At 41.7% G+C, this 23,912-nt stretch overlaps 2 protein-coding genes across 9 annotated transcripts in view; one reads left to right on the top strand and one right to left on the bottom strand.

Annotated features, from left to right (window-relative positions):
* FGGY (FGGY carbohydrate kinase domain containing) overlaps positions 1 to 23,912 on the top strand; it is a 152,902-nt gene that overhangs the window by 32,628 nt on the left and 96,362 nt on the right. For all 8 annotated transcript variants that reach the window (XM_053392265.1, XM_053392261.1, XM_053392262.1 and 5 more), the window contains one exon: positions 17,175 to 17,290. In XM_053392265.1, the coding sequence (XP_053248240.1) occupies positions 17,175 to 17,290 (116 nt within the window). The remainder of the gene's footprint in view (positions 1 to 17,174; positions 17,291 to 23,912) is intronic.
* MYSM1 (Myb like, SWIRM and MPN domains 1) overlaps positions 1 to 23,912 on the bottom strand; it is a 286,494-nt gene that overhangs the window by 227,786 nt on the left and 34,796 nt on the right. The window lies entirely within an intron of this gene.

The following is a 23,912-nucleotide window of genomic DNA, read 5'->3' as shown; positions in this document are numbered from 1 at the left end:
CCCTTAATTCATAGTTTTCCAGTTGGATTTCATGGGAAAGCCTAGCTTAAGAAACCATAATGTCTTTGCCAAAGCAGGGCACACAAGGGGGAAAGTAAGGAGGGAGACCTAAGGGCAGAAAAGGTATAATACTGAAAAGCAGATTTAGCCAAGCTTAGGGTCCTGCCTAATACCAAATCAGATTGATTGGCCTTTTTTGCACATCACAGCAAACCATTGGTAATGGTGTGCAATGAATGCACTGATCTTGGCAACTTTGAGTAGGGAGGAAGCACACCCCATCCAAACCAGGGATTTGTTACACTCCCAGGAACCCACAATCTCTACCCAGGATTTATTCTTGGCTTGCTTAGCATGATTCGTTGGAGCAAAAGAAACCACAATCCCTTCTTGGGACATTTTGCTAAGCCCAGGGATAGTGGCTTCTTTCCTGGCAGGGAGGAGACAAATGATTAAGCGGCTTACTATGATGTGTGAACTGCCCTCGACTGGCCCAGCTTCTCCAGGCTTTGAGGTGGGAGGGAGTCTTTTCCAGTTGTACCTGGAAATGCGAGAGACTAAGCCTGGGAACTTCATTAATCCAAGGCCTATGTGCTCTTACTGAACTGTGTCCCTTTCCTCGTCACCTAGCTTAAAGGTGGGTCAGCCCCCTCTTCTTTTATTCCTTTCAAACTTGGCATTATTTTATTCAGATATTATTGATTGCAGCTATTTACGTTTTGCATTTCAGAAAATAAACCTACCAAGTCAGCTTGCAGCGTTCAAGTACATATTTTAAAAGCACAATAAACAATAGGTAAGGGTGAAGGGACCCCTGACCATTAGGTCCAGTTGTGACCGACTCTGGGGTTGCGCGCTCATCTCGCTCTAAAGGCCGAGGGAGCCGGCGTTTGTACGCAGACAGCTTACAGGTCATGTGGCCAGCATGACTAAGCTGCTTCTGGCAAACCAGAGCAGCGCACGGAAACGCCGTTTACCTTCCCGCCGGAGCGGTCCCTATTTATCTACTTGCACTTTTACATGCCTTCGAACTGCTAGGTTCGCAGGAGCAGGGACCAAGCAACGGGAGCTCACCCCGTCGCGGGGATTTGAACTGCCGACCTTCTGATCCTAACTCTGTGGTTTAACCCACAGCGCCATCCGCGTCCCTCTACAATAAACAATAATAACATGTTAAAAAGATGCCAGGATCCTTCTCGCATGGCAGTTGATGATAGTTCGCCTTGGGGAGGAAGGGGATCTATCCCTCAGGATATTTAGCCTTGGGAAGCTAGGGGGCAGTCCAGCTGGGGCAGGTTCTGGGGTCACCTTTGCCTGCCTTTCCCCTGGAACTGAAATTTAGTTGACATTTATCTTCAGTTTCCAGAGCCTTAACTACTAGGTACATAGCTACAGTCTCTCTCTCTCTCTCTCTCTCTCTCTCTCTCTCTCTCTTTACGAGTTGTCTTGATCTCCAGCTATTTGGAAACTCTCAAGAGCAATTACAAATTTGACACATATATACTGTTTTCTGATAGTGCTAATCTGGACCAAAGAACAGTTAATGTGCTGTTCTCATAATTACAAGTATCCCAGCTGCAAAAAGTGTGACTATCTGATCTTGGAGTTCTTTCTCTCTCTCTCTCTCCATATATATACCAAACAATTTGATTAAAATGTATTTGCATCGTGATACTCGTTTAGACTTTGGTTAAGCAAAATTTGGAAGATGAAGGGAATAGGGAGCTGTTTTTCTCGAATGTGTTAGTAATCTTCTTCAAAGTTCAGCATTTGTATTCAGCAAGTGCATGACTCACTACCCTTCTCCACCCACCAACTATAAACTCCAATAAATTTTACTTTATATGGTGCTCTGGTTAAAGCTATTAGTAGTAATAATAATACTCTGTTTAAATGGGTAACTGATTCAGCTAGGGATGAGTGCATTAAAAATGCAAAACCCACAATGAGCTTCTGAAATCAAAGTGAGGAGGTTTTTTAAAATAAATGGGCAGAAGCTTCTGTCCCACAATCCAGATTTGGGAGATACTCAGATGAAAGTTTCTTCAACAGAGCAATATTTAGTCACAGATTATATTAATTATTGAAATAGTAACTAGAGGGAAACACCCAGATTTTAAGTTGTAAAATGCAATAGTAAAATTGAATAATAGACAAAAATGGTATCAAATGAACAATTGAGGGAATTAGCTTTCTATAAACTACATGGGCTGAATTAAAAGCTACTAAATCAAAGTCAAGCAGTGAGTTGTCCTAGTAGAACTGCTTTTATCCTGAGTTATCTCTGAGAACTGCTTCTGTCCTCATTACAAAACATAAAGAGTTGTACAATTGACAGTGAAACGTCATTCTCATTTTCTAACAGATTTGAAACATCTGATCGGGATGCTGCTTTATAAGGTCTAGCCAACCTTAAAATATTTTTGTGGTTTTATTTGTTTCTTTTAACAGGTGCTTCGGGCCTCTGTTTTTAGCGATGGTTGTTCACTCTTTCAGTTTGTATGATGCACTTTTGCTTTCAGGAAAGAAAAAAAATGAACTAGTTTGTTATTAAAAAGGCAAGGGAATGGGGGAGGGAGTCAGAATTGTAGTGGGTGTATGGCTGGCTGGCTGCCATTGAGATACTGAACTCTGAGCCAACCATGAAGTCATGCTGAACTTAAGGAGTCTCACTAATCCAAAGCACTGTGTCTTAATTTGACAAAGTAAAGACTTCTTGATAAGCAGGCCTATTAAAAATGTTGTTAAATGATGCGGGGAAGGTGGCACTGCTTGTAAGTTTTGATTGAGAATGAGAAATGTAGTGATATGAGAGAATCATCTCTTTCTTCTTCTTCTCCTGTTACTTACTCTCCCAAGCTGAAGAACAGCTTTGGCACTCTGCTCTTCCCTGCAGTTCTTGGGCTATGCAATGGCTTGATATGAAATTTGAGAAATGTATGTAGTTTTCTATTTCAGGAAAATGAGCTCAGGGATTGAGTGTGTGTGTGTGTGTGTGTGTGTGTGTGTGTGTGTGTGGTGTTGGCTCTGAGGCTCTCTTTGCTCTTGCCCAATGCGGCTTTTTTTTTAATAATAAAAAAGTGGGTAAGAAGTGCCAAAGTCCTTCCCCCCCCCCGAATTTAGGCATTCTCTTTCCTTCCCTGCTTTAAAAATTGGATTTCTTAATCTTTTTTTACATCTCTTCTTCCTTGAATGCATTACACTTAGTAAAGGAAAATTAGAAAGCTACTGCATTGTAGAAATATATTCTGCCTTTTCTCTCCTTTTCTGTTTTAGTTCATTCTCTACCCAAACATTTTTGGGTACCAAAATTTAGCTGTAGCGTCAGGAGTCTGTATTGAAGGGAAATGATGGTTTGGTGCAAGCAGGTCAACGAAGGATGAGAGGTTGGGCTAGGGTGGGGGTGGGGGAAAGCTGAAATCCGCACTCAGCCATGAAGCTCTCATGGGAACCTTCAGCCAATTAGAGCCGCTCAACTAATCTAGCTCACATTGTTGGAAGGATAAAATGGGAGGAGGAAGAACCTTGTACGTCACCTTGAGGTCCTTGGAGGAAAGGTGGGATATAAATGTAATAATAAATAAATAAAAATATTAAGCGACTCAGAGGGGAATCAGGGCAGAGCCTGTCAGTTTGTGCCCGATGAGTCCTCCTGTTCCAGGTGAAGAAATTGGGGCAAGATCTTCCTTTCTCTTTTGGTCTTCAAAGAAGATCTGAATGGGCATGCATCTTGCTTAGTTGCTTTCCAGTCAGAAGGGGATTTGGTGCAATTCACAACAAACAAACAAAACAGAAGCTTGGTTTAACAGTTCAGAGTTTCTTCCCAGTTTATAGTCATGTTTTGGAGTTGAATGTTAGGTTAGCAATTTAGTGAAGGAAATTATGTGGCTACTATCAATTCAGCTTTGAGGATTGCTGGGGATTCTACTTCCCAAAGCAACTGAGGGACATTGACCTGATCTTAGTATATGCAGATACTCTGGCCTTTTTCCTCTGCATAATACTTATATGTTCTTTAAATACATTGCAGTGACAGCAGTAGCCACAAATATTGTGTGTTATTTAAGAATTCTAACATTGTCTTTTGAATATTCTAAGTGCTATCACGCTGTGGTGCTTTTGGAGTTTAGCTTGAATTGTCATCTTACTTATCTGCTTGTTTATTAAGGCATTTACATGCCACACTGTTATGCTGGCATTTCAGGGCGAGGTACGGTAGTGTTGTGAAATGCAGTACAAAAGCAAACAAATATAATTAAAAACAAGTGCAATCAAGCAGTCAGTTAAAAATATACTTAAAATACTACAGTGGGCAGCATCAGCAGCCAGCAAAGGCCATGCTTAACAACAACAACAAAAAAAATGGTATTTAGAGTTTGGTAACACTGTGTGTGTGTGTGTGTGTGTGTGTGTGTGTGTGTATTTCTATGTGTGTGAATGCCATTTATGTTCGCATTCCCTTTATGCCCAGAGCAGCCTTTTAACTGGGAAAAGATAAGTGTCCTAGCAGCTCATACTTCAGAAGTAGCTCATTTTTGTGCACAAGAGGGATATCAGTTTTGTCCAGCTCCATAGCCTTTAAAATAACACACTGTTATGCTTGATCTGTCAAAAAAAGCCCATAAAATCTTTGTACAGGCATAAAGGCATAGGACTTTCAATAATACATTTTTAAAGCACTGACATATCTCGTGTGTGTTTTCATTGCTGAGTTGTAGTAGACCATCTGCCACCTTACGACTAAGTAAAGGATAGTTATTGATTTTTTTTATAAGCCTCTGAATATGGCTTCTGTTTTCATTAGGATACTGTACCCTTTAACTGTCAGTTGTAAATGGATGTTCCCACATATTGAGAGCTGGTCTTTCTAAATATATAATATGTGGAGGAGTGTGAAGAATTCTTTCTGTCCTTCACTAATATGCCTTTCTGTTAAGCTGTTCCTTATATGAAAGGTTATAACTCACAGTTCAACCAACAGAAATTATATACAGTCAAAGACATTCCACAAGTGTTTATTTTTTATTACATGCAGCATGCAATTACATTTTAATTAGAAGACCCTTAGGGTATGGCTTTAGAGCAGCATGGAACAGTAAAAGTAGTGCAGAAAACTTCTAAGATTAAATGTTGCATTCATTACTGTGACAACATTCAGGCTTCTGATGTATGTAGATGTTATGGTTGATCATATAAGCATGATTATAGCTTTCATTTTCAAAACCAAGGATAATAAAACTTACAGCTACAAGTAGACAATATCTGATCTATTAACAGAAAAGGTGCCCATGAATATTTCAGCTGGATCTCCCTGGAAATGTTTCTCAAGCCTAATATAAACTGCAATCCTCTTAGTACTTACTCAGAAGTAAGTTCCATGGGTTTGCTGCGCCAAGAAAGTGTGCATAGGAATGCAGCCTCAATCTATTCTGTCTCTCCCCAAAAAGAAAAAAATAGCCAGCAAAAAAGGAGGCTGATATAATTATTTATTATATCTGCTTCTCCACTTCTGAGAATAATTCAGCTAAATCTACAGCTGGAAATATTAATTCATCTTACAAGTGTTGAGAAACAGCATATTTTGTTAGGGATTCACTTGAACGTGAAGTTGGGCCAAGACTCTGAACTTTTGCTGTCCTGTTCAACTTTAGAACTTGGAATCACATGGGAATATGTAACTGTGGGCCAGGGAATGGATTTTTGGGAGCAGCTTTTTTTATTATTATTTATACTTTCAATCCCTCTACAGAATGGTTGAGCTGGAAGGTACTCTGAGGATCATCTAGTCCAACCCCTGGCAAAGCAGGAATTTCAAAATGTGACAAAGGGAAGAAACAGCCATTGAGCCTCTTTGTTGGTTCCTTCACTGGTCCCTTCATCAATCCCTACCTGCCGTAGGACGAAAGGCTAGAATACCTCTTGCTATGGCATGCAAAGTAGGGAAGGCAAAGAGGCCAGCATAGATCTGTGTTCTTTAAAAGTGATAATTAGAAGTGGAAATGCTGCCTAAAACACCCTTCAGGATGTATGTCATCCCAAGTAAATGATCACTACTGCCTTTGTGTGTTGGCTTGGATCAGTTAGTTAATTGCACAGAAGTATAACTCATTACAAAAATGGTTGTTAGAATTCTTGCCAGGAAATAAGGACAGTTCCCTCTTGATCGGTTGGCCATGTGAACTTGACCTTGAAGCCACAACAAAGCTCTGACTCACTCACTCTACTAAAACTGCTGACTGATGCAAGAGCTTTTGACAACATCAACTTTCCATTAGCCATCCTAAACATTTTAAAGTTTATAAACCTGAGTAAATGAGGGCATATGTATATTGAGCCAGATCACTGGTTCCGAAAGTTCAATTTCTTGTGTCTGTCCACGTTGAGATGAAGTGTGACACTGTTCCTTATAAGTTAAGCAAATTAGCCTGTGCATGAGCTGTGCCACTGGTATACAGAGGCTGAGCTCTTTCAGCTAATTCTGGGGTGCCAGACATTGAATTTTAAAATATAAGACCTGTTAAAAAATAAGCCAGGCTGGCTTCCTGATGAAATAATTGCCTGGAGTGATGGACCATTAAGAAGAGTATAAAAGACAGGGTAAATGGACCATCAAGGAAGCCATCAACAAAAAATCTCTCTGCCAATGCAGAGGGAGAAGTATAAATCTGGAAGTCCCATTATCTTAGGCTCAGGTTGTATATTTGTGGAAATGAACCAAATATCATAAAGACACCACAGTCTCCACTGTGCCTCATTGTCCAGAAGGAAACACAGACCCTAGGAAGCGTTCCTGGTATCCCTGGAATCTCTCGCCTCTCGGGGATTGGGGTGGTGTGTAACACTATCTTTTCTTATGAAAGTTGTCCCTTTGATCAAACTATGTAAAGACTTGAGAAGCAAAGCACATGACTCTTTCCTTCTAGTGGCATCCTCTCTCTCTCTCTCTCTCTCTCTCTCTCCACCTCTCCCAATTTAAAGTTTTTTCTTCGTAGTGAAAGCAAAATTTCTACAAGGTATGCCAAGTTACTCCTTCCAATGTTGGTTGCACACAGGGTTTGTCTTAGAATTATCTTAATAGGAGGGAACTGTAGGTGCAAGTAGTTCGCCCAAAGTAACTTATGAATATTGTATCTTTAATGCTGAAAGCAAATCTGCAAGCATTATATTCAGACTTTTTTTTAACATCCCAGTTATTAAAGCAAAGAAAAAAAAAACCCTCTGGTTTTTATACATGATAAAAGGCAGGTAGAACAATTTAATTTCGTTAAATATCGTTTAACACCCCCCCCCCTTGGAAAAATGTTACTTAAGGAAACTGCTTTGAGCCAGCCTTTTTAAATATCTGACTGGTTGAAATAACTTTAATATGCTGGAGCCTAACACCATTCATCTTGCTGTACCTGAAAATTTACAGTCAGATCAAATGCATTTTTTAAAAATCTGTGAAATGCAAGTCTGATGTTTTATTTTCATAAAGTCTGAATGCTGCAACTTAAAAAAAGAAGAAGAAAAAGAGAGGAGAGAGAACTGTTTATCCTCATTCCAGACGTGAACCTTGGAAAGGTGGCAGAAAAAACAAACAAAGCCGCTGTGTTTTGGGGGTAGTCTGCATTCCTTTAAATTTTCTGACTTCAGCTTATGCCTCGATTTTTCAAGTTATTTGCCCTAAGACTTAACCACTTTGACTCCTGCTTCGAAGTGAGTTATTCTGCCATTCACCTTCTTAGGAAAACTGTTCAACAATTCCAGAGCTTCGAATATACGATGTGTTCTGAGGGCTTTTATTTTTTCGTTAAATATTATTTTCTTCCCTACTATCAGCTTTCCCCGCTATGTTTTTACCAATTCTGTGTTATATGATAGGCCGTGCTATTTTTGCAGACTGCTTACTTTTGTTTTGTTTGGAAAAGAAGCTCTTTATTGCAGTGTTGCTAGTCCATACATGCACCTGCTTTAACACGTCCTAGATGGAAAAACAGTTGGTGTGCATGGGTATTGACTGGTGTGTGCAATAAACACATTAAACACAATGGAAATCACTTGGCAGGCGTACAGAGCAGGGCACTTTACCTGCTGTTTATGCTAAAATTGCAACCTGTTGCTTAAAGATATGCACACAGTTCATAAAGACTGCTAGCACTGCAAGGAGTGTATATAGTGTGTGAACATGGTTGTACATCAGTGGTTCCCAGTGTGGAAATCCCTGCAGGGGATTTCCTTGTGGGTGCAAAGAGGCAAGGACTCTCTATCACAGGGGTAGGCAACCTAAGGCCCATGGGCCACAAGCGGCCCACGGGAGTCATTTAACCAGCCCACGAGCTGCCCACAAACCGAGCTGCCTGCCCGGCGAGTCCCTGCGCACTGCACTAAACCGGCGCAGTGCGGCATGGGAACTCGCTTCCGCAGTGCCGGAAAGCGTGTCTGCGCATGCTCAGACGCCGAAAATCGCATCTGCGCAGACACCAACACCGGAAATCCCGTTTGTGCAGACACAGACGCCGGAAATTGCGGCTGTGTGTGCGCGATCCAGCCCATGGAGGGATCTCCACTGGAGTAAACCGGCCCAGGCAAGGTAAACCTTGCCGACCCCTGCTCTATCAAATGAGGAATCGATCAAATTTGACTTGAAACTGGGCTCAGTGTAAACCTTGTTTCTCCCTGCCCCAGTGAAAATAGTTCACTTGTCAAGCCTAATTTTGAACTGAATGGGGACATGTGGTACTAATGAAGGATCTTCAGGAGAATTATGAGAATGAGATCAGGACCCCTCTCTTTCCAAGCAGTGCTGCTGAGAGGAAGAAAGAACTCCTTTCCTCTACCACCAGCCAGTTGAGTGAGATGGGAAGATGGGAAGGCTCCTGGGTGGGAAGGACAGGGGCCATAATGTTAGTCTCTTGTGTGTGCTTTAATTCAGATCCTGAGCAAGGAATATAAACACCAGCAAGGCTAAGGCTGGATTTTTGAGAGGCTCCCAAAATGCATTGGCATGTTTCTCCCTTATTCCGAAGAATCAAATTGACCTTTGGCCTATGACATTTCTTCACTGCTGCACTCCTTCTGCACTTGCTTTCAATTATTGTTTTATATTAAGAGGAATGGAACGGTCTGAATTAAAACTGCTGCCTAAGAGAGTTCTCCAGAGGTTGTAGTAGTGGTGAACTCCACCCTTTTGGTTCACCCACGTCTGACAGCATTCAGTGTGAAACAAGTTCAGGCATTACTTAACTCACCTGGGAGGTTTAGGACTGCATATGTACTCATGCCCTCAGGTCACAGTTTGTTGTTTAAAAACAAACAAGCATACCACATTATTGAGGGTCAATTTGAATTTTACCTTTATAGTAGGAGATAGAGGGGTTTTTTGGGGGGGGTGTTATATGCCTCTTTTTTATGCTAATAACACTGCAGTAGATTTTATTGTTGTTGAGTTTGTCTTTTTAAAAAGTAAGAAACAGATTACTTATTGAGACATACTTAGGCTGCAATTCTAAACCCACATGCCTGGGAGTGAACCACATTGAACTCAGTAGGATTTACCTCTGAGGAGGTGGGCTCATCTACTTTTCTGTTCAGTCTGTGACTTCTAGGCAAGAGGTTTTTCTTTTGTCCTACTACTTACCCCAGGAAAATCTGCTGTGTACTGCTGAATTGGAGCAAACATCAATTGGATTTGCTGCCGATTGATGTTCGTTCTGATTCAGTGGTAAACAGTGGGTTTCCCCAGGGAAAGCAGCGAGACATAAGAAAAACCTCTTGGACCCATGCCTAGTAGTCACAGTTCAAATGAAAGAAATCACAGGACAAAGGGAAGTGTGGATGGACCCATTGTTAGGATCATAGTGTTGGAATTTATTTGTTCCTCTTGTTCAGTAGCTAAGGAACGGACATCTTTACATTGGCTTGATTCTCTGAGACTGTGTGGATTGAGTGGACAAGAGACTAATAGTGGCTCCAACAGTCAAGGAGGTGGTTTCTGCAAGTGCTGTAGAAGGAAGTGAGGGGCAAATAGGGCTCATCAGCCTTGGAAGGTAGCCTGTCTAGGAGAAGGACAACTGATCCCAAACTTCCGGTTGCCTTGTGGGACATCTTCGGAAGAAGAAAATGCTAAAGAGTAAACCCTACACAAATCTGGAGTGACGTTCCTAATACAGTTGGATAGCACCTTGCACACCTCCTTCCACCATCTCCTGCAGCCAAGCTGGTGTGAAATGTATTGCTCTGCTTTCTTTTGGACCACACTAGTAAGGCTGAGAGGGGGGAGGGACTTGTCCCTTTGGCAGCCCTAGACCTATATACACACTCCCCAAGCTTGCTCCCGGGGGAGATCACTTTAGTGCTACTAACACCCCCGGAGGCACACTCGCATTGTCTCTCAAAACAGACTGATGCAACAACAACCTGTTTTTAATGGGTTATCAAGAGTTTTAGCATTTTAGTTTCTAGTCAAGCAGTATATAAATCTTGTTAAAAACAAACATTACCTTTAAAAAGTGAATGCTTGCCCAGTTATTTACGTATTGTTGTCAGTACATGGGCATCGGAATTATGAAAATGATTTGAGGTGCTCAAGATTGATCTGCCCTTTGGTAGAGAAACACTTTCCATTAGCAGCTGCTATGGTTGTCAAAAGAAATTTCTCTCGTTAGTTTAAAGATAACATTTTTTTTATTCTCATATGTGTAGTTTGACACTTGCCCTCAGTGATAAATGCACAAATAAAGAAAAGGAAGATGAATTTTGACAGCTTTCGACTAGCAAGAGTCATCTTCATTATGAATAATTTATTTCCTCTTGTATCAGACATCTGTCAAATATCAAAGATGGTGGCCAGCACTGTTTGGTTCTGTACTTTCAGTCTTTGAATAAAGCTACACAACATTTTTAGAACAGTCAGGCTGCTCTAGAAGTACCCTTCCTGTATATTTTGTTCAATCATATGTATTGACTGCAGTGTTTGGTTGTAAATAACACAGTTTTTAGAAACTAGCTATGCAAACCACTGGTGTGTAACTGGTCTTCATAATGTCACCAAGAAACCATCTGACCTGCTCCATGTTTTCTTTTTTAAAGTACCATAGATAAATGTGTGAATGTTCGTGTGGTGCTTTAAAGAAAAATAATAATTGTAATAATTGGGCTAAATGTTTAAACAAAGAAGATCCAAGTTCAAATATTGATTCTGCCGTAAAATTTGCAAGGTAGCAAAACAACCTCCCAGCCTTATCCCCGCTTACAGGATTGCCCTAAATATTCTTAAGTAACATACATAAAACTGGGAGCATCCCAAAGGTTAGTCAGCCTGTCTGCAGTTAAGGTAAATCTGCAGTTACATCCATACTGTGCAGTGGTAACGCTGGGAGGCTGTTTGCTGCTTTGCACATTTTAGGGCAGAGTCAAGATTTGAACTGGGGTCTTCCTGGTTCACAGTTTAGGCATTCAGCCCAATTATTACAATAGTTCTGTTATGCCATGCAAAGTGATTTATGTTTAGCAAATGGATCCTCGTATACATTTTTGGTGACGTAAAGCAATCAAACTCGTGGACTGTTGCCCATGAACAGCTCAGCACACATAACAGCTGAAATGTAAAGCGTTTTCCACATGTAGCTGTAATATATAGGCTGGTTATGAGAGGACACAGTTCAGGAGGCCTGCAATTTGAATCCATCATAGGATGGATTTCGGGCTCTCACAAATACGCAAGTTTCTGGAATTTTAAGATGTGGCTGTATGGATAAATAGAAGTCCATATTTTTTCAAAAAACAAAACAAGTACTGTTTGTATGCTTTTGATTAGGTGAGCGTGTCCGTGGTTGCAATGGTGGTCTGTTTTCACCCAAATTGCACTCTGGATAACGTTGTTTGCTTAAAGATGTTAATTGAAGGTCACTTCCAAATTTGGGTGAAAGAAAGACTGCAAGAGAATTCCCAAAGATCAAAGAGTTCTGTTTATCTTGTTACATTGTCTTTGAAAACAATCTGGTTGTGTACAGTATCCGTTTCTGAAACTATGTCCAGTGTTAAATATAACATGGACTCTTGCCAGGGAGTGGCTGAAATTAGAGAAGATTAATTGCACATGTGGGTGTAGAAAATTGCAAGGGTGTTCTCCTACCCTGACAGGAAAACCTTTGACTTTGTGAAACAGCATGTCTGCTTGAAGAATACTCATAAAGTAGTGGGATAGTATTTTTCAAAAGTAGTGTATGGAATATTTTGTTTTAGGACGAAGAAGAATGCTAGGTTACCATGCAGATGTCTGAAAAATTCTAACCTTTATGGTCCTGTGGAATTCAAGGATTTCCTGGAATTTTTTCTAGTAGACACAGGGAGTTTGTACCCAGTAATATTTTTACAAGGCAGGGCACCTGATGTTCACCAGTTCCTTATACTCAATACAGCCCCCTGCTTCACCAAGGTTCTCTTGAAGGTTGGGTGACTCTCTGTGGAACACTATGGGATATTTCATGGAGGACTGCAATTAACAAGGGGGCGTTTGTGGAAATCGGGTGCCCCTCCTTCAGCTAGCGGAAAGCCACCATTGGGTATGGCCCGGAGATCTCTGTAGAGGCAGAATAGACTGGCTTCATTACATTTTGTATATGCTGTCATTAACCTTTGACACATGACTCTTGATATTTGCTTGGGAGTTGAGGTGCACCCAGGTGGCTGAAGATTCCTTCATTATTCAGGCCTCAGGCACTTTTCTTTTTCTGGTGACCCAGGTACGAGTCAGGTTTGGAACCTGAGCTGTTTAGGATTTTGTATGTTGGAGACTACACCTTAATTGTCCACTAACTGAGGTCACTATTGGCAGCACTGACTACAGCAGAATACCCTCTAGGGCATAAAATGTTGCACTTGGTAGATGGAGCAATGCTCACCACGTTAAAACAGTGTCATAGCTTCCTGATTTCGGGGAATATTTTTCATTAAGTGTTGTCTTCTTAGATATCCTCCTGTGTAGTTAGTGGGCAGTGATATCCCACCTCATCTGCTGTGAATTTTATCTTCTGAAAATTCTCTTTTAAAGAGAATCCATGAAGGTTTGGTCTTTCAATGGCTAACAATCACAGTAGCCGAATAAAGCCTTCATTGCTAAGAGTCTCTGTGCCCCTGAATATCAGTAGATAGAGGTAATTTCAGGGGGTGGGTGGGTGGGTTGCCTTTGTGTTCTACTTATGAGCTTCATAGATGCACTTGGCTGGCCAGTGGGGGAATTGGAACACTAGACGAGATTAAATCCTAGCACAATCCACTAGGTGTTCTTTTTGTGTTCTCTTCATTTTTATTTTATTTTTCAAAACTTGAGAAAGGTCCGAGTTTGCCTTTAGTCATTCAAAAAATAAATACAAAAAGCTGAGGAGCTGGCACTGTGATTTGGAGCTGTTTGATTTATTGATGTTAATTATGATCGTTTCTAGGCTGCCATAAAACAGAGCCAAGATATCCTTGGTACACATGGACTTCCTTGGTGAACCTGGAGTGCAGCAGCTGGATTACATCTGTTTCGGTATTTCCTAGGGTGCCTGCTTCCCTTTTTTTGCATAGGTTTCTTCTGACAAGTAGAAGAAACCCTGTTTCCTGTTAAGGATATACAGCACAGATGCAAACATTGATTGCATGCTGTGAAATATATTTTTGAGTGCTATTAAGTGAGAATTTTAGTAAAACCATGCCATACTGATACCATATGCCATATTTTAACTTATACGAAAGCATCATATAGACCGGTGGTTCTCAAGTAGCTAAGAACTGAGGACCCCCTGTTTTTCAGAAGCCAAGCCACTTTTGAAAATTCAATTTCCCATGGTTTTTGTTATGTGAATGGTGCCACAGGCTGCCTGGATGAGTTACGCAGGACCCCCCCCTCCAATTGGGAACCACTGAAATAGACAACAGACTGAATCAGTAAGGTTGTTTTCCATATGGAAACAACTTTCCCATACCCAGATCACCATTTGGTTCCGAAAGCAAAAGGGGAAGGTGGGAATCGACATTTATAATCTGAAATCTGTTCCACAAAACACCAACAAAAAGTATCAACTGATACGAATTGTCAACATCTCAGCTATATGGTTCTGACTTCATCCATTTATTCAAATATTATGCAAGTTTTTCAAAGGAAGGCCTTGGAGGGAGCAGCACCAAAGAAGGTCTATCCCTGTCTAAAATCTAATGTCCCGAATCCTAAATACATGTGCTTGAAATCTGAGAATTGCTTCAAGGTACAAATACTTAGATTTCGGTTCATGGTTTAACAAATGGGAAGTGACTTTTAAAAATGGGGGGGGGGAGTATAGAAACCGGATCTGTTCCTGCTTAGTCCTGTCACTTATGTGCTGTTTCCTATTTATTTACATGATCCAGATTTCATTCATTCATTCACAGATTTTTCATTCATTTTAAATCTGCTCTTCAACTGAGAAAGGCTCCTGGAGTGGCATATGAATATCAATAATAGGGCAGCCTCTGGAGTTTACAATCTGAAATACATGGCACAGAGGTTAAAGGGATTGGGAGGAGCAAGGAAAAAAGAGCAAACTTGATTCAGTGATCTTCCTTACAAAATTCTTATAATGACCAACTGGAATGGCAACAGTTCCAGGAAGGAAGGAATGGAAATTTGCTGTCCCTCAACAGAGCTGATAGCTGCTTCCCTTCTCACCCTCGTCTTAACCAGCTTGCCTCCCCTCCCCCCTTCCTTACTGGCTAAGGGCACAGTCCAGCGTCTTTGTGCACTGGCCAGAGGTGTCTCCCCACCCAACCCTGCCGGGCACCGTTTCTTGAGTCATACCAGATGCAGGCAGAACTGCCTCTGGGAGGGTACCCCTCTCCATGGTGGCAGCCAGTGGAAAGCTCCAAAGTGGGGTACTCCAGGGGCAGGGAGGGGCTGAGCCAGCCGTGCTACTGTCATGTGATAACAGACACACCAGTCAGCATGTGTGGCAGGGCTAAGGATGTGTTCGTGGCCTAGCTGCTCCATTAATTCCTGCTGAGCAGCAGAGTTTAGGGTTTGGCTTGGCCCTAAACTCCTAATTGCCTTGGGCGTCTGTGGTTTTCCTAGCTAAACCTTACTTCGAAAGCTTGGACCAATGTATTATTTGTTTCCCTTTCCCTAGAGCCTGCCTTTACCATTCTGTACTAGCTCTCATACCCAGGTGTGTGTGTGTGTATGTGAAATTGATGCTCCACAATGAGTAAAAAGCTGAAGGTAATAATGGACGGACCAGTGCCATTGGAGTTTTATGTAATGATACTTAACTGATGTTAAGTATCAGCTGATACCTGGAAGCTTTATGTCTCTCATTTATAAATCTGCTTGTGAAGGATGGCTCTGTGTATCCAAGTGTTCTTTGTAATGCAGCTGGTGATGTTGACTGGCCTGCAGCAAACTTATCCCCTCTTCTTTTCTCCTCCAGCCAATCCCCTGGTGCCTCCATTAGACACAAATGACATCTATCCATGCCTTGTATCTGTAACTGTAATGCCGGCTCTTCCTGAAATGAATATGCTTGTCATTAACTGTAGTGCTGTAGGGAATAGTTGCTGCTTTTTACATTCTTCCACGTGATGACCTGTGGCTCTTTCAAGGCTTCCACAGCACCAACGCCTAGTTCTATTTAAAACAAAGGCTTGCCAGAGGGTTTAAATGTGCTGAATGTTCTGTCTGGGACGACATTGGGTGGGGTAGAGGGAATACTGGTACTTCTATAGGTCTGTGCTGAAGCAGCTCTGGGCTTCTTTTGTTATATAGCCATCCTGTGTGTTGAAAGCCCTGTCTCCTGCCAAAGGTTCCTTTTGTTCCTAAAACTTTTACCACATACTGCCCATATTTTTATCCATACCCGCAGGGATTTCCTCTTACTTTTTTAAAAGCATGTTTTTGTGCTTACGATTTTTATTCTCGTGCTTCTATTATGACTGACTGGAACAGCAAAGGTCTGCACCCTTCCTTGTAAAGGTACTTGCTACCTTCGTCCCTCTGCCTTTTGAGGCAACTCCCAAGCTCCTACAGAGGTTAAAGCTGTGACTCAATGATCTGCATGTTGCTGCTTAGAGTCTTCTGCTTGCAGTTTTCTGAAATAATAGGGGTTTCTCTCTTGCAAGGAGATTAAACACAGCATTCTGAGGTAGCACATGCAGTTTCCTAGCTTGGGAAAACGGCCACATTCAGACAAGAAAACCGTAGACATGCTCTTCCTAAGAGCGGCAAAACACAGTGCGTAGTCAAACTTAATGCATCTTGGAAATACAAATTCCAGTGCCTTGTAAAATATGCTGCATGAAGGCTGATGTTCTTAGAGACCTCAATTCAAGGCGTTGTTTGCACAGCCCTGCCTTCGGTTGTCTTCATTTTTGGTGTGTCCATGAGTTAAGTGACTCCACTGCTGTAAAAGATGTATTTCCTGCAGAAATGTATCTAAAGAATTATATATATATATATATATATATATATATATATATATATATATATATATATATATAAATAAAATTCATAAAGCACATAACAAAATAGGTTTCATGTGGGCTGTATCTTTCCCATATTACATGGTGGCTGCAATTGCAGGAAGAGATAGTGTCAGCTTTAGATTCTGGGCCTGTGGTAAATCGAGCCTGACCATATCCCTTTGGTTGTGAGTAGTTGCTGCAATGTTGGAATGTCAAACTTGCCAACTCTCTAAGCAGTGACTGTTTGTTTTTAAAAGGTTAGTGATCTCAGGGATGGTGATCAAGATTCTTTACCCAAACCCTTTGTTCTCATGACTGAAGAAAAAACTTGAAAAGGTGGGATCAGATCTGAAAAGTGAAACATTAAGAATCTCTTTTTATGGCTTTCTGTATTAATTTATGTTCTTGCCCTCCTGTTTTGCATAGAAAACTTTTAAGTGGCTATATATTGACTGCTGGAATCCCATCAATATACTGGGAATCGTCAAGTTAAAGACAGACTTCTCAAACAGCTGAAAGTGTTTAAGAGGGGATCCAGTATTTATAGTTGTTTTTGTTTGTATAATTGAAGAATGCTTAATTCTTCTTTAGAGTTTTGATCTAAACTGCTACTGAATGTTAAAGGAGTGTTGATGTTTTTGGGTCCTGTAAGAGTTTTGCCTGAGTAGATAGGGAGGTAGAGTTGATAATGAAATGTAACGTGAGTTTCTTTTCCTCCACAGATCTCTGTGCACTTTGGTATGTAAATGGACATACTCTTCGGAGAAAGGCTGGGATGATAGTTTTTGGAAGCTGGTTGGACTGGAAGATTTGGTGGCAAATAACTATGCAAAAATAGGTAAATGTATATTACCTACTTTTTAACATTTTAAAAAAAAGACTTCATCTAATTAGGTAATAGCCCAGTTTAGACACCGTGGGAAACAGTGATTTCCTGTTAGGAGAGCATGCTGTGGTAAGCCGTGCATTTGTGCAGTTCTCCCTCTGTTGCACGAGGAAAGGACTTTGAAACTTAACCAAACCTTGATCTTGGTTTGTTTTAACAAGCCACAGTTCCCTTAGGCCTGAAATAACAAGGAACTGTGACTACTTAAAAACAGAACTTTCAATGTATGTAAAGCAAGGGAAGGGGAAGCACTTGAGCCTGATTCTCACTGCTCTGTGTTTGCATGCATGATTTCCCATTATATGTTTTGGAAATACTATATATATCAGAGGACTGCTTTAAAAGTGAGCAATTTGGGGTGCACCATGACAATTTGTCCTTAATTATGGACAACACCAATTTTCAAAAGTAGGTGGTTTAAGTTTCCCTGGGGAAATGTGGGCAGATGTTGGGTGAGAGAGACTTCCTGAAACTTCTTGCTTGCCATCAAAATGCCCCTCTCCTAATCTAGCAACAGGTTAAAAGGGGAGCATTCTGGCATTATGATGTTTTCCTTAGGTGGGCTGCTCCAGAACCAAGACTCTTTCACTCTTGGGCTTGTGCATAGTTAGTTCTCTCCTAATAGCGGGGGGGGGGGGGGACGGGACAAAAGCCAGCCTTCATAATTCATATCATTTACATTAAACTCCCCATAGTACTGCTTCTACTGGCAACATTCATTTATCATATATCCATTTGTGTCTGTGTATAGGTTTGTGAGTGTGTATCTTTGCTGCCTAAGCACACTTGATTGGATACAAGGCAGATCTTTAGACCAGCGGCAAGGAATATACAAACACCATTATTTTGCTTTAGTTTGTTATACCCCTACATGTGCAATGTTGCTAATCAACAGAATCAGCAAGCTTAAAACAATGTGCTAAACTCAACTCTTGGCTTGTCCCACACTCCTTTCACCAGCTTGTTACATTATATTTAAGTTGCTTTGAACTTTCCTGAAGCCTATGTATAATTAGAATTTTAGACTTGCTAATTGCAAGATTCTTATAGCAGATTTCCATTAAAAGACCGTAATGTTCATTTACTAGAAATTTTCCAGGATAGCATTATTCAAGTTTCCTTGTTCACTTAATGGACTTTTAATGGCTGTCCTAAGCAGGCATGCCATTAATGAGAACATTAGTGTAAAAAAGAACCCCAAACCCCTCATCCCTCAAAGTTAATTACCTGATTCTCCTCACACACACACACCGCCACTTAGAGAACAAGTTTCTATAACAGTTTAATGCAGCAGCACTAAATGGAAATAATTTGATATCAGTAATGAAATCCATAAAGTTTCAAAAGAGACGCGTTAGATGTCGAAAAATTACTTTTTACAACTGCAGTTAAAAAAAAGGCCCTTCTGTATGATTGTCAGGGACTGGCTGGTCAATGGGGGGGGGGGGGAGATTCCAGCTGGAGAACCCCATAGGGAAGCCTCAGAAGAGGAAGGCTCTGAGGTAGGGGAGTAGTGGTGGGACAAGGAAGACAGATCATAGGAGGAATGGGGGGATGCTGAACATGCAACAGGAGGGAGAGAGAGAGAGAGAGAGAACACTGCAGATGTAGAACAGGCAGCTGAGAAGGAGGTGTGGCTTAGGCTGTGACAGATTCACAGGAGCCTGCAGGTCCTGCTGTGTTTAGCTCTTCTTCCCCCTTGTCTCTGAGAACCTGGAGGGTTCTGCATGTTACAAAGCAAAGAGCACAGATTGCTCAGAGGGCCCCTCCCTGGCGTAGCTTAAGAGTGCTAGGAAGATAGCCGGATTGAGAGGAGGCTGAGGAGGAAGTGGGAGACTCAGATTGTCTTTACCGGGGCCAGTTGTACCCTAGGTTTCTCTGTGTGTGTTCTGTTTCCTTGAATAAAGAATTACATTTTCTATTCGTCTCTGATGCTCTGTAGTACAATACCCTCTGGCAGCAAATCGTGACCTCTTTTGTATGCGATGTGTCCCTAAGAGACCAGTTTAGCTTCTACTGCATTCTTTGTGGGATGTGCAGAATAAACCTTGATGGCTCAACCTTGCTTGCTTTCAAAAGTGACAGGAAGTCATCCTTGGCTGTAGTTAGCAGTTGCGGGGCAGGACTTAGGATGGATCCAGGGGCAGAGGAAGGGGGTGCGGTGGGTGCGGGTTGCCCCGAGTGCCACCACTGAGGGGGGTGGCAAAACGCCGGGTGACACTAACTGTGGGGCCTGCAGTGCCCCCGAGCCACACTTCTCTCCTGGGAGAGACATGGTGACTTGGGTGCGCGCAGGCTCCATGCTGCCCCCCAGCTGTAGGGCGCCTGAGTGGGAGGAGGCAGGCAGACTCCAGCGGTCCCATGGTGCGCCCTGCCCCGCCCCTGGCTCCCAAGTGGCTTCCTCTGTTGCTGGATGGATCTCATAGACCCATTGGTAGTCTGCTCCTCCAATGCTATAAACAAGTCCTGTGCTTCTTGCTTTTCCCACCCAGACCTGGCCTGAGGTGGCAGGTGGCTACTCCTGCTTCCATACAGGTGGCGGGCAGAGCCTAGAGCAGGAATGAGGGGGCAAGGATTCCTTTCTGACAACCTTGCAAGCTCTGAACCTAATCCATTGTTTTTCCTGTAGCAGAGTATAAGTAGAGTCTCCTAAACCTTTAGAGTTTTCGAGATTTTCTTCTTGCTTTAATGCAGCCTTGGTAGCTATTACCAGATGCACCTTTTAGAATCCCCTCCCCCACCTCCCACCCCCCCCACTAAAAGAGTATAAGCAGTAAATAAATGTTTTAACAGAAATTTGAGCACCCTAATGGCTGACGAGCTCCACGAAGAGAAATTTTTAACATAAATTATTTACGAAGTGCAAGCTAAGGATTGAATACAATATTTATATAGTGCGTTTCAAGGACAGGGAAAAGCTCCCCCCCCCCCATTTTTTTTCCAAACAACTAAATGTGCATGTTGCCAACGAGAGCAAATTCTCTTTAAAAACCTGACAGTTCAATACAGGGAAATTAGGATGAGAAAAATGAAAAACCAGCAATAATAGGACGCCAATTTGAAAACCACCCTTTTATACATTTGGGGGGGGGGATCATTTATTGCTGCTGCTTAAATTGCAAACACACACACACGTACATAAATTCCAGGACACTTTGTTCAGTTCTTGTTTTATTTTTGAAATTGCGTTGTCAACCATAACCTCACAACATATATATATATATATATATATATTTAGCAGATTACATGTAATAAGTTACATCCAGTCTGGCATCCTGTTCTCACAGTGGCCAACCAGGCATCCTCAGGAATCCTGCAAACTGAACCCAAGTGCAATGGCACCCTCCCCACCTCTGATTCCCAGAAACTGGTAGTCGAGATAGAACATAGCCATCGTGGCAAGTAGCCATTGATAGACTTATTCTCCATGATTTTATCCAATCTCCTTTTAAAGCTATATGTTAAGGGTATAAAATTAAGTTTTGAATTGCTGTGAACTTTATAGATTAAATCCATTTGTTTTCGTAGTAGAAAAAGGTGGCTCATGAAAGGGAAAATTCTCACAAAATGGCGGACACTAGCATTCATTTTTTTCTGGTGATGAAACCCGTAGTGTTATGGCATTATATAACCTACATTAATATTAACTGATCCAGTTGCTTCCACATGAGGTGTGCTTTGCTGTGCTGAAGCATTGCTTTTCCATCATTACCTGAAAAGGAAAGGTTGACACCAATTAAATTATGTCATTGTGTGAACAGCACAACTTTCATTCCACCAAACATAATTTCACCCTCTTTCTCCCCACACCCCTAAATTTGCTCCAGAGGGTGGGGTCAGGGAACTCCCAGAAGAAATTTGATATGGTTCACTGGAAGCAAAAGGAAAGCAAAGTTTTGATGCAAAGCAGAAATCCATCTGCTTACACAATTACTTTTCTGGATACAATAAGTCAGTAAAGTCTTGTCTACCGCCTCCCTACAGGAACAGGAACTGACAGTGAGACAATTAAAAAAAACTTACTCATTGGTAATCCACCAGCTATGATAAACAGAAAGCAATAAAACGGGCAGGACTGTGTACTTTTATTTAAAAGTACAGGAGCCCCCCAAAGCATCAAGTGTACTTTGCATTGCTACACTGGTCAGGCTGATGCTGGGATAGCATAGCACTGTACAATGGAGTCATTGCGGATTTAACTTAGGCAAATTCAACTATGCATGTTCGAACGAAAAACAAAAAGTGCTCCACAGTAGGACACCTGTCCCTGTAGCACAGCAGTTCTCAACCTGTAGGTCCCCAGATGTTGTTGGACTACAACTCCCATCATCCCTGAGCTCTGGCCTTGCTAGCTAGGGTTGATGGGAGTTGTAGTTCAACAACATCTGGGGACACACAGGTTGAGAAAGGCTGCTGTAGCACATGGAAAGGCAGCGAGGAACTCCTTCGTTTGCCTTGTCCCCCCTTTCCTCTACCAGGACCCCATCCAGTTTAAGGATCCATTCCAACCTTTTCCTTCTGCCTCAGTGACAAGAACCTGCCTGCCTCCATCTCTCTCTACCTCCCTCCTTAATCCTCCCTTAAAAAAAAAATTTCCTGGATTTCTCCCCCTTGAAGAGAGCTCTTTCCGCCTGCCGTCCAGGTTTGCCGTGGAGGAGAAGAAGGGAGGCCTCAGAGAGAAGGGGAAGGTCTCCCCCCTTGTCAGTCAGTGCCTACCACAGCCCCACCAGTGGGAGGAGAAGGTGGGAAAGCCTCTCTCCCACTTCCACTGATTCATCCAGTTCCTGCTCACTGGCTTTAGGGAGGCCCAGGGACCAAGGGTGGAATAGGCAGAGGCACAGGCAAACAAGCAGTGGCATCTCGCAGCCAGACGGGGAGGGAGAGTAATTTGGAAGGAGAATGTATGTTATGGATGATTTAAGGTAATGCTAACTGTATAGTACATGATTTTCCCCTTAAGCACTGACTTTGGAACACAATCTGCACAAAAGATGTACAAGATTTGCTGCAAATCAAGGTGGGGGGACAGATAAGGACGCTACAGAAAACATAGACTGCAACAATTTTACATTGTCGTCGTCTGGATTCTTCATAAAGAGTAAGCAAACAAGATTGCCAATTCCAGAGAAAATGGCTAGTGGGGAAGCAACATCTGTTAAATTTTCATGAACTATAGATCTTTGAGGTGCTGAAGGCTGCAATCTGTTTTTTAAATGGCCTGATAAATTTTCGTCCTCATTCTCATACTTAAGGGGCTACTTAAGGGACCAAATAATGATTTTTCACTGAATAGCAAGGCTTTATGCATTGCCTGGTCCTTCCCACACCACTCCCAAAGCAATGTGCATTTTCCCCAAAGTAGAAAATGTTGTAGATATGATATAGCTATTTCTGGGGTACCTTATATTTTAAAAGGTAACACAAAGACTCCTTTCTGAATATATTCCCACTAAATCTGTGATGAAACTATATACTTTCAGGCTTCACTTGGAATTCAAAACAAATCTCCGCAAGCCTTGAAAACAAACATTTTTGTGTGGGGGAAAATACTACTTCTAAATAATCCCTGGGCCTTGTCACCTATTGCTGAGGGAGAAGTCTAATCTGAGTCTTGTGTTCTCTCATGCTCCTTTCTCCTTCCACCCCAAAAGGGAAAAAATAAGAAGTGAAGGGTTTATACGATATTAGCTCATTTGAACGTAGTCCCTCCCTAACCAGCTGTGTTTTGAAAGAATAGTGGAGAGAGAAGTTTGGTTTCCTGTTTGTGATCCTGTATTTCTGCATGGTGGACTCCTGCTCCTGGCTATATTTTAATGGAAACAACAGATTTGTATGTGAAAGAGTCCTTAGCAGTTGGAGGGGGGATTCATAAAACAAAGTGCCTTCATGAAAAAAATTGTGGCTCTCAAGTGAGTGTTCCTTTCAAGTATGTTTTATTTAAAGGCCTGACTCATATGGAGTGTATTTCTTTGGGCCCTTATGGGATGAACATTGCAGGCAATGCTTTAAAAATGCTGGCGTTGGCTTGGCTTCCTGTAATTTTGCCCCCACGTGAATTTCATGATGGCACAATAGTGCCATTGCCATCTTGCTAAGAAGCATCCTATGGTATCTCCCGTCTGTGTAGGTTGTTTGTCAACTACTGTTTCGGAACACATTTATTATTACATATTCCCCTTGCAAGCATGGTTATGATCTTATGATCTGCTCCGTAGCATTGTAACAATGAGTGGTGTTCTGAAGCTAAAATTATGCCTATTTAAACTTTCCCTTCCTGTTTAGAATGAAGTGCAAGGGCACTTTTTCAAAATACATGCCAGCTCTCATTTTTAGTAACTGTCAAAGATGAATTGTTTCAGTGTACATGCTGCCTCTAAGCATTATGCACAATCCATTGTATATTATGTCCCACAAATACTTTTGCAGGATTTAGCTAAATGTCTTTTTAAGTGTAGCAGGAATATTCATTCTGCAGTAGAAGTGTTATACCAGTTTCTTATTACCTTTCCTGGGCATTGAGGTGAGCTGAATTTAAGTAACATATAACAGCATCTTCCTATTTACTTTCTTAAAC

This window comes from Podarcis raffonei, chromosome 6, assembly GCF_027172205.1.
Source record: "Podarcis raffonei isolate rPodRaf1 chromosome 6, rPodRaf1.pri, whole genome shotgun sequence".
Classification (NCBI taxonomy): Eukaryota; Metazoa; Chordata; class Lepidosauria; order Squamata; family Lacertidae; genus Podarcis; species Podarcis raffonei.
This window is presented reverse-complemented; position numbering and strand designations above follow the sequence as displayed.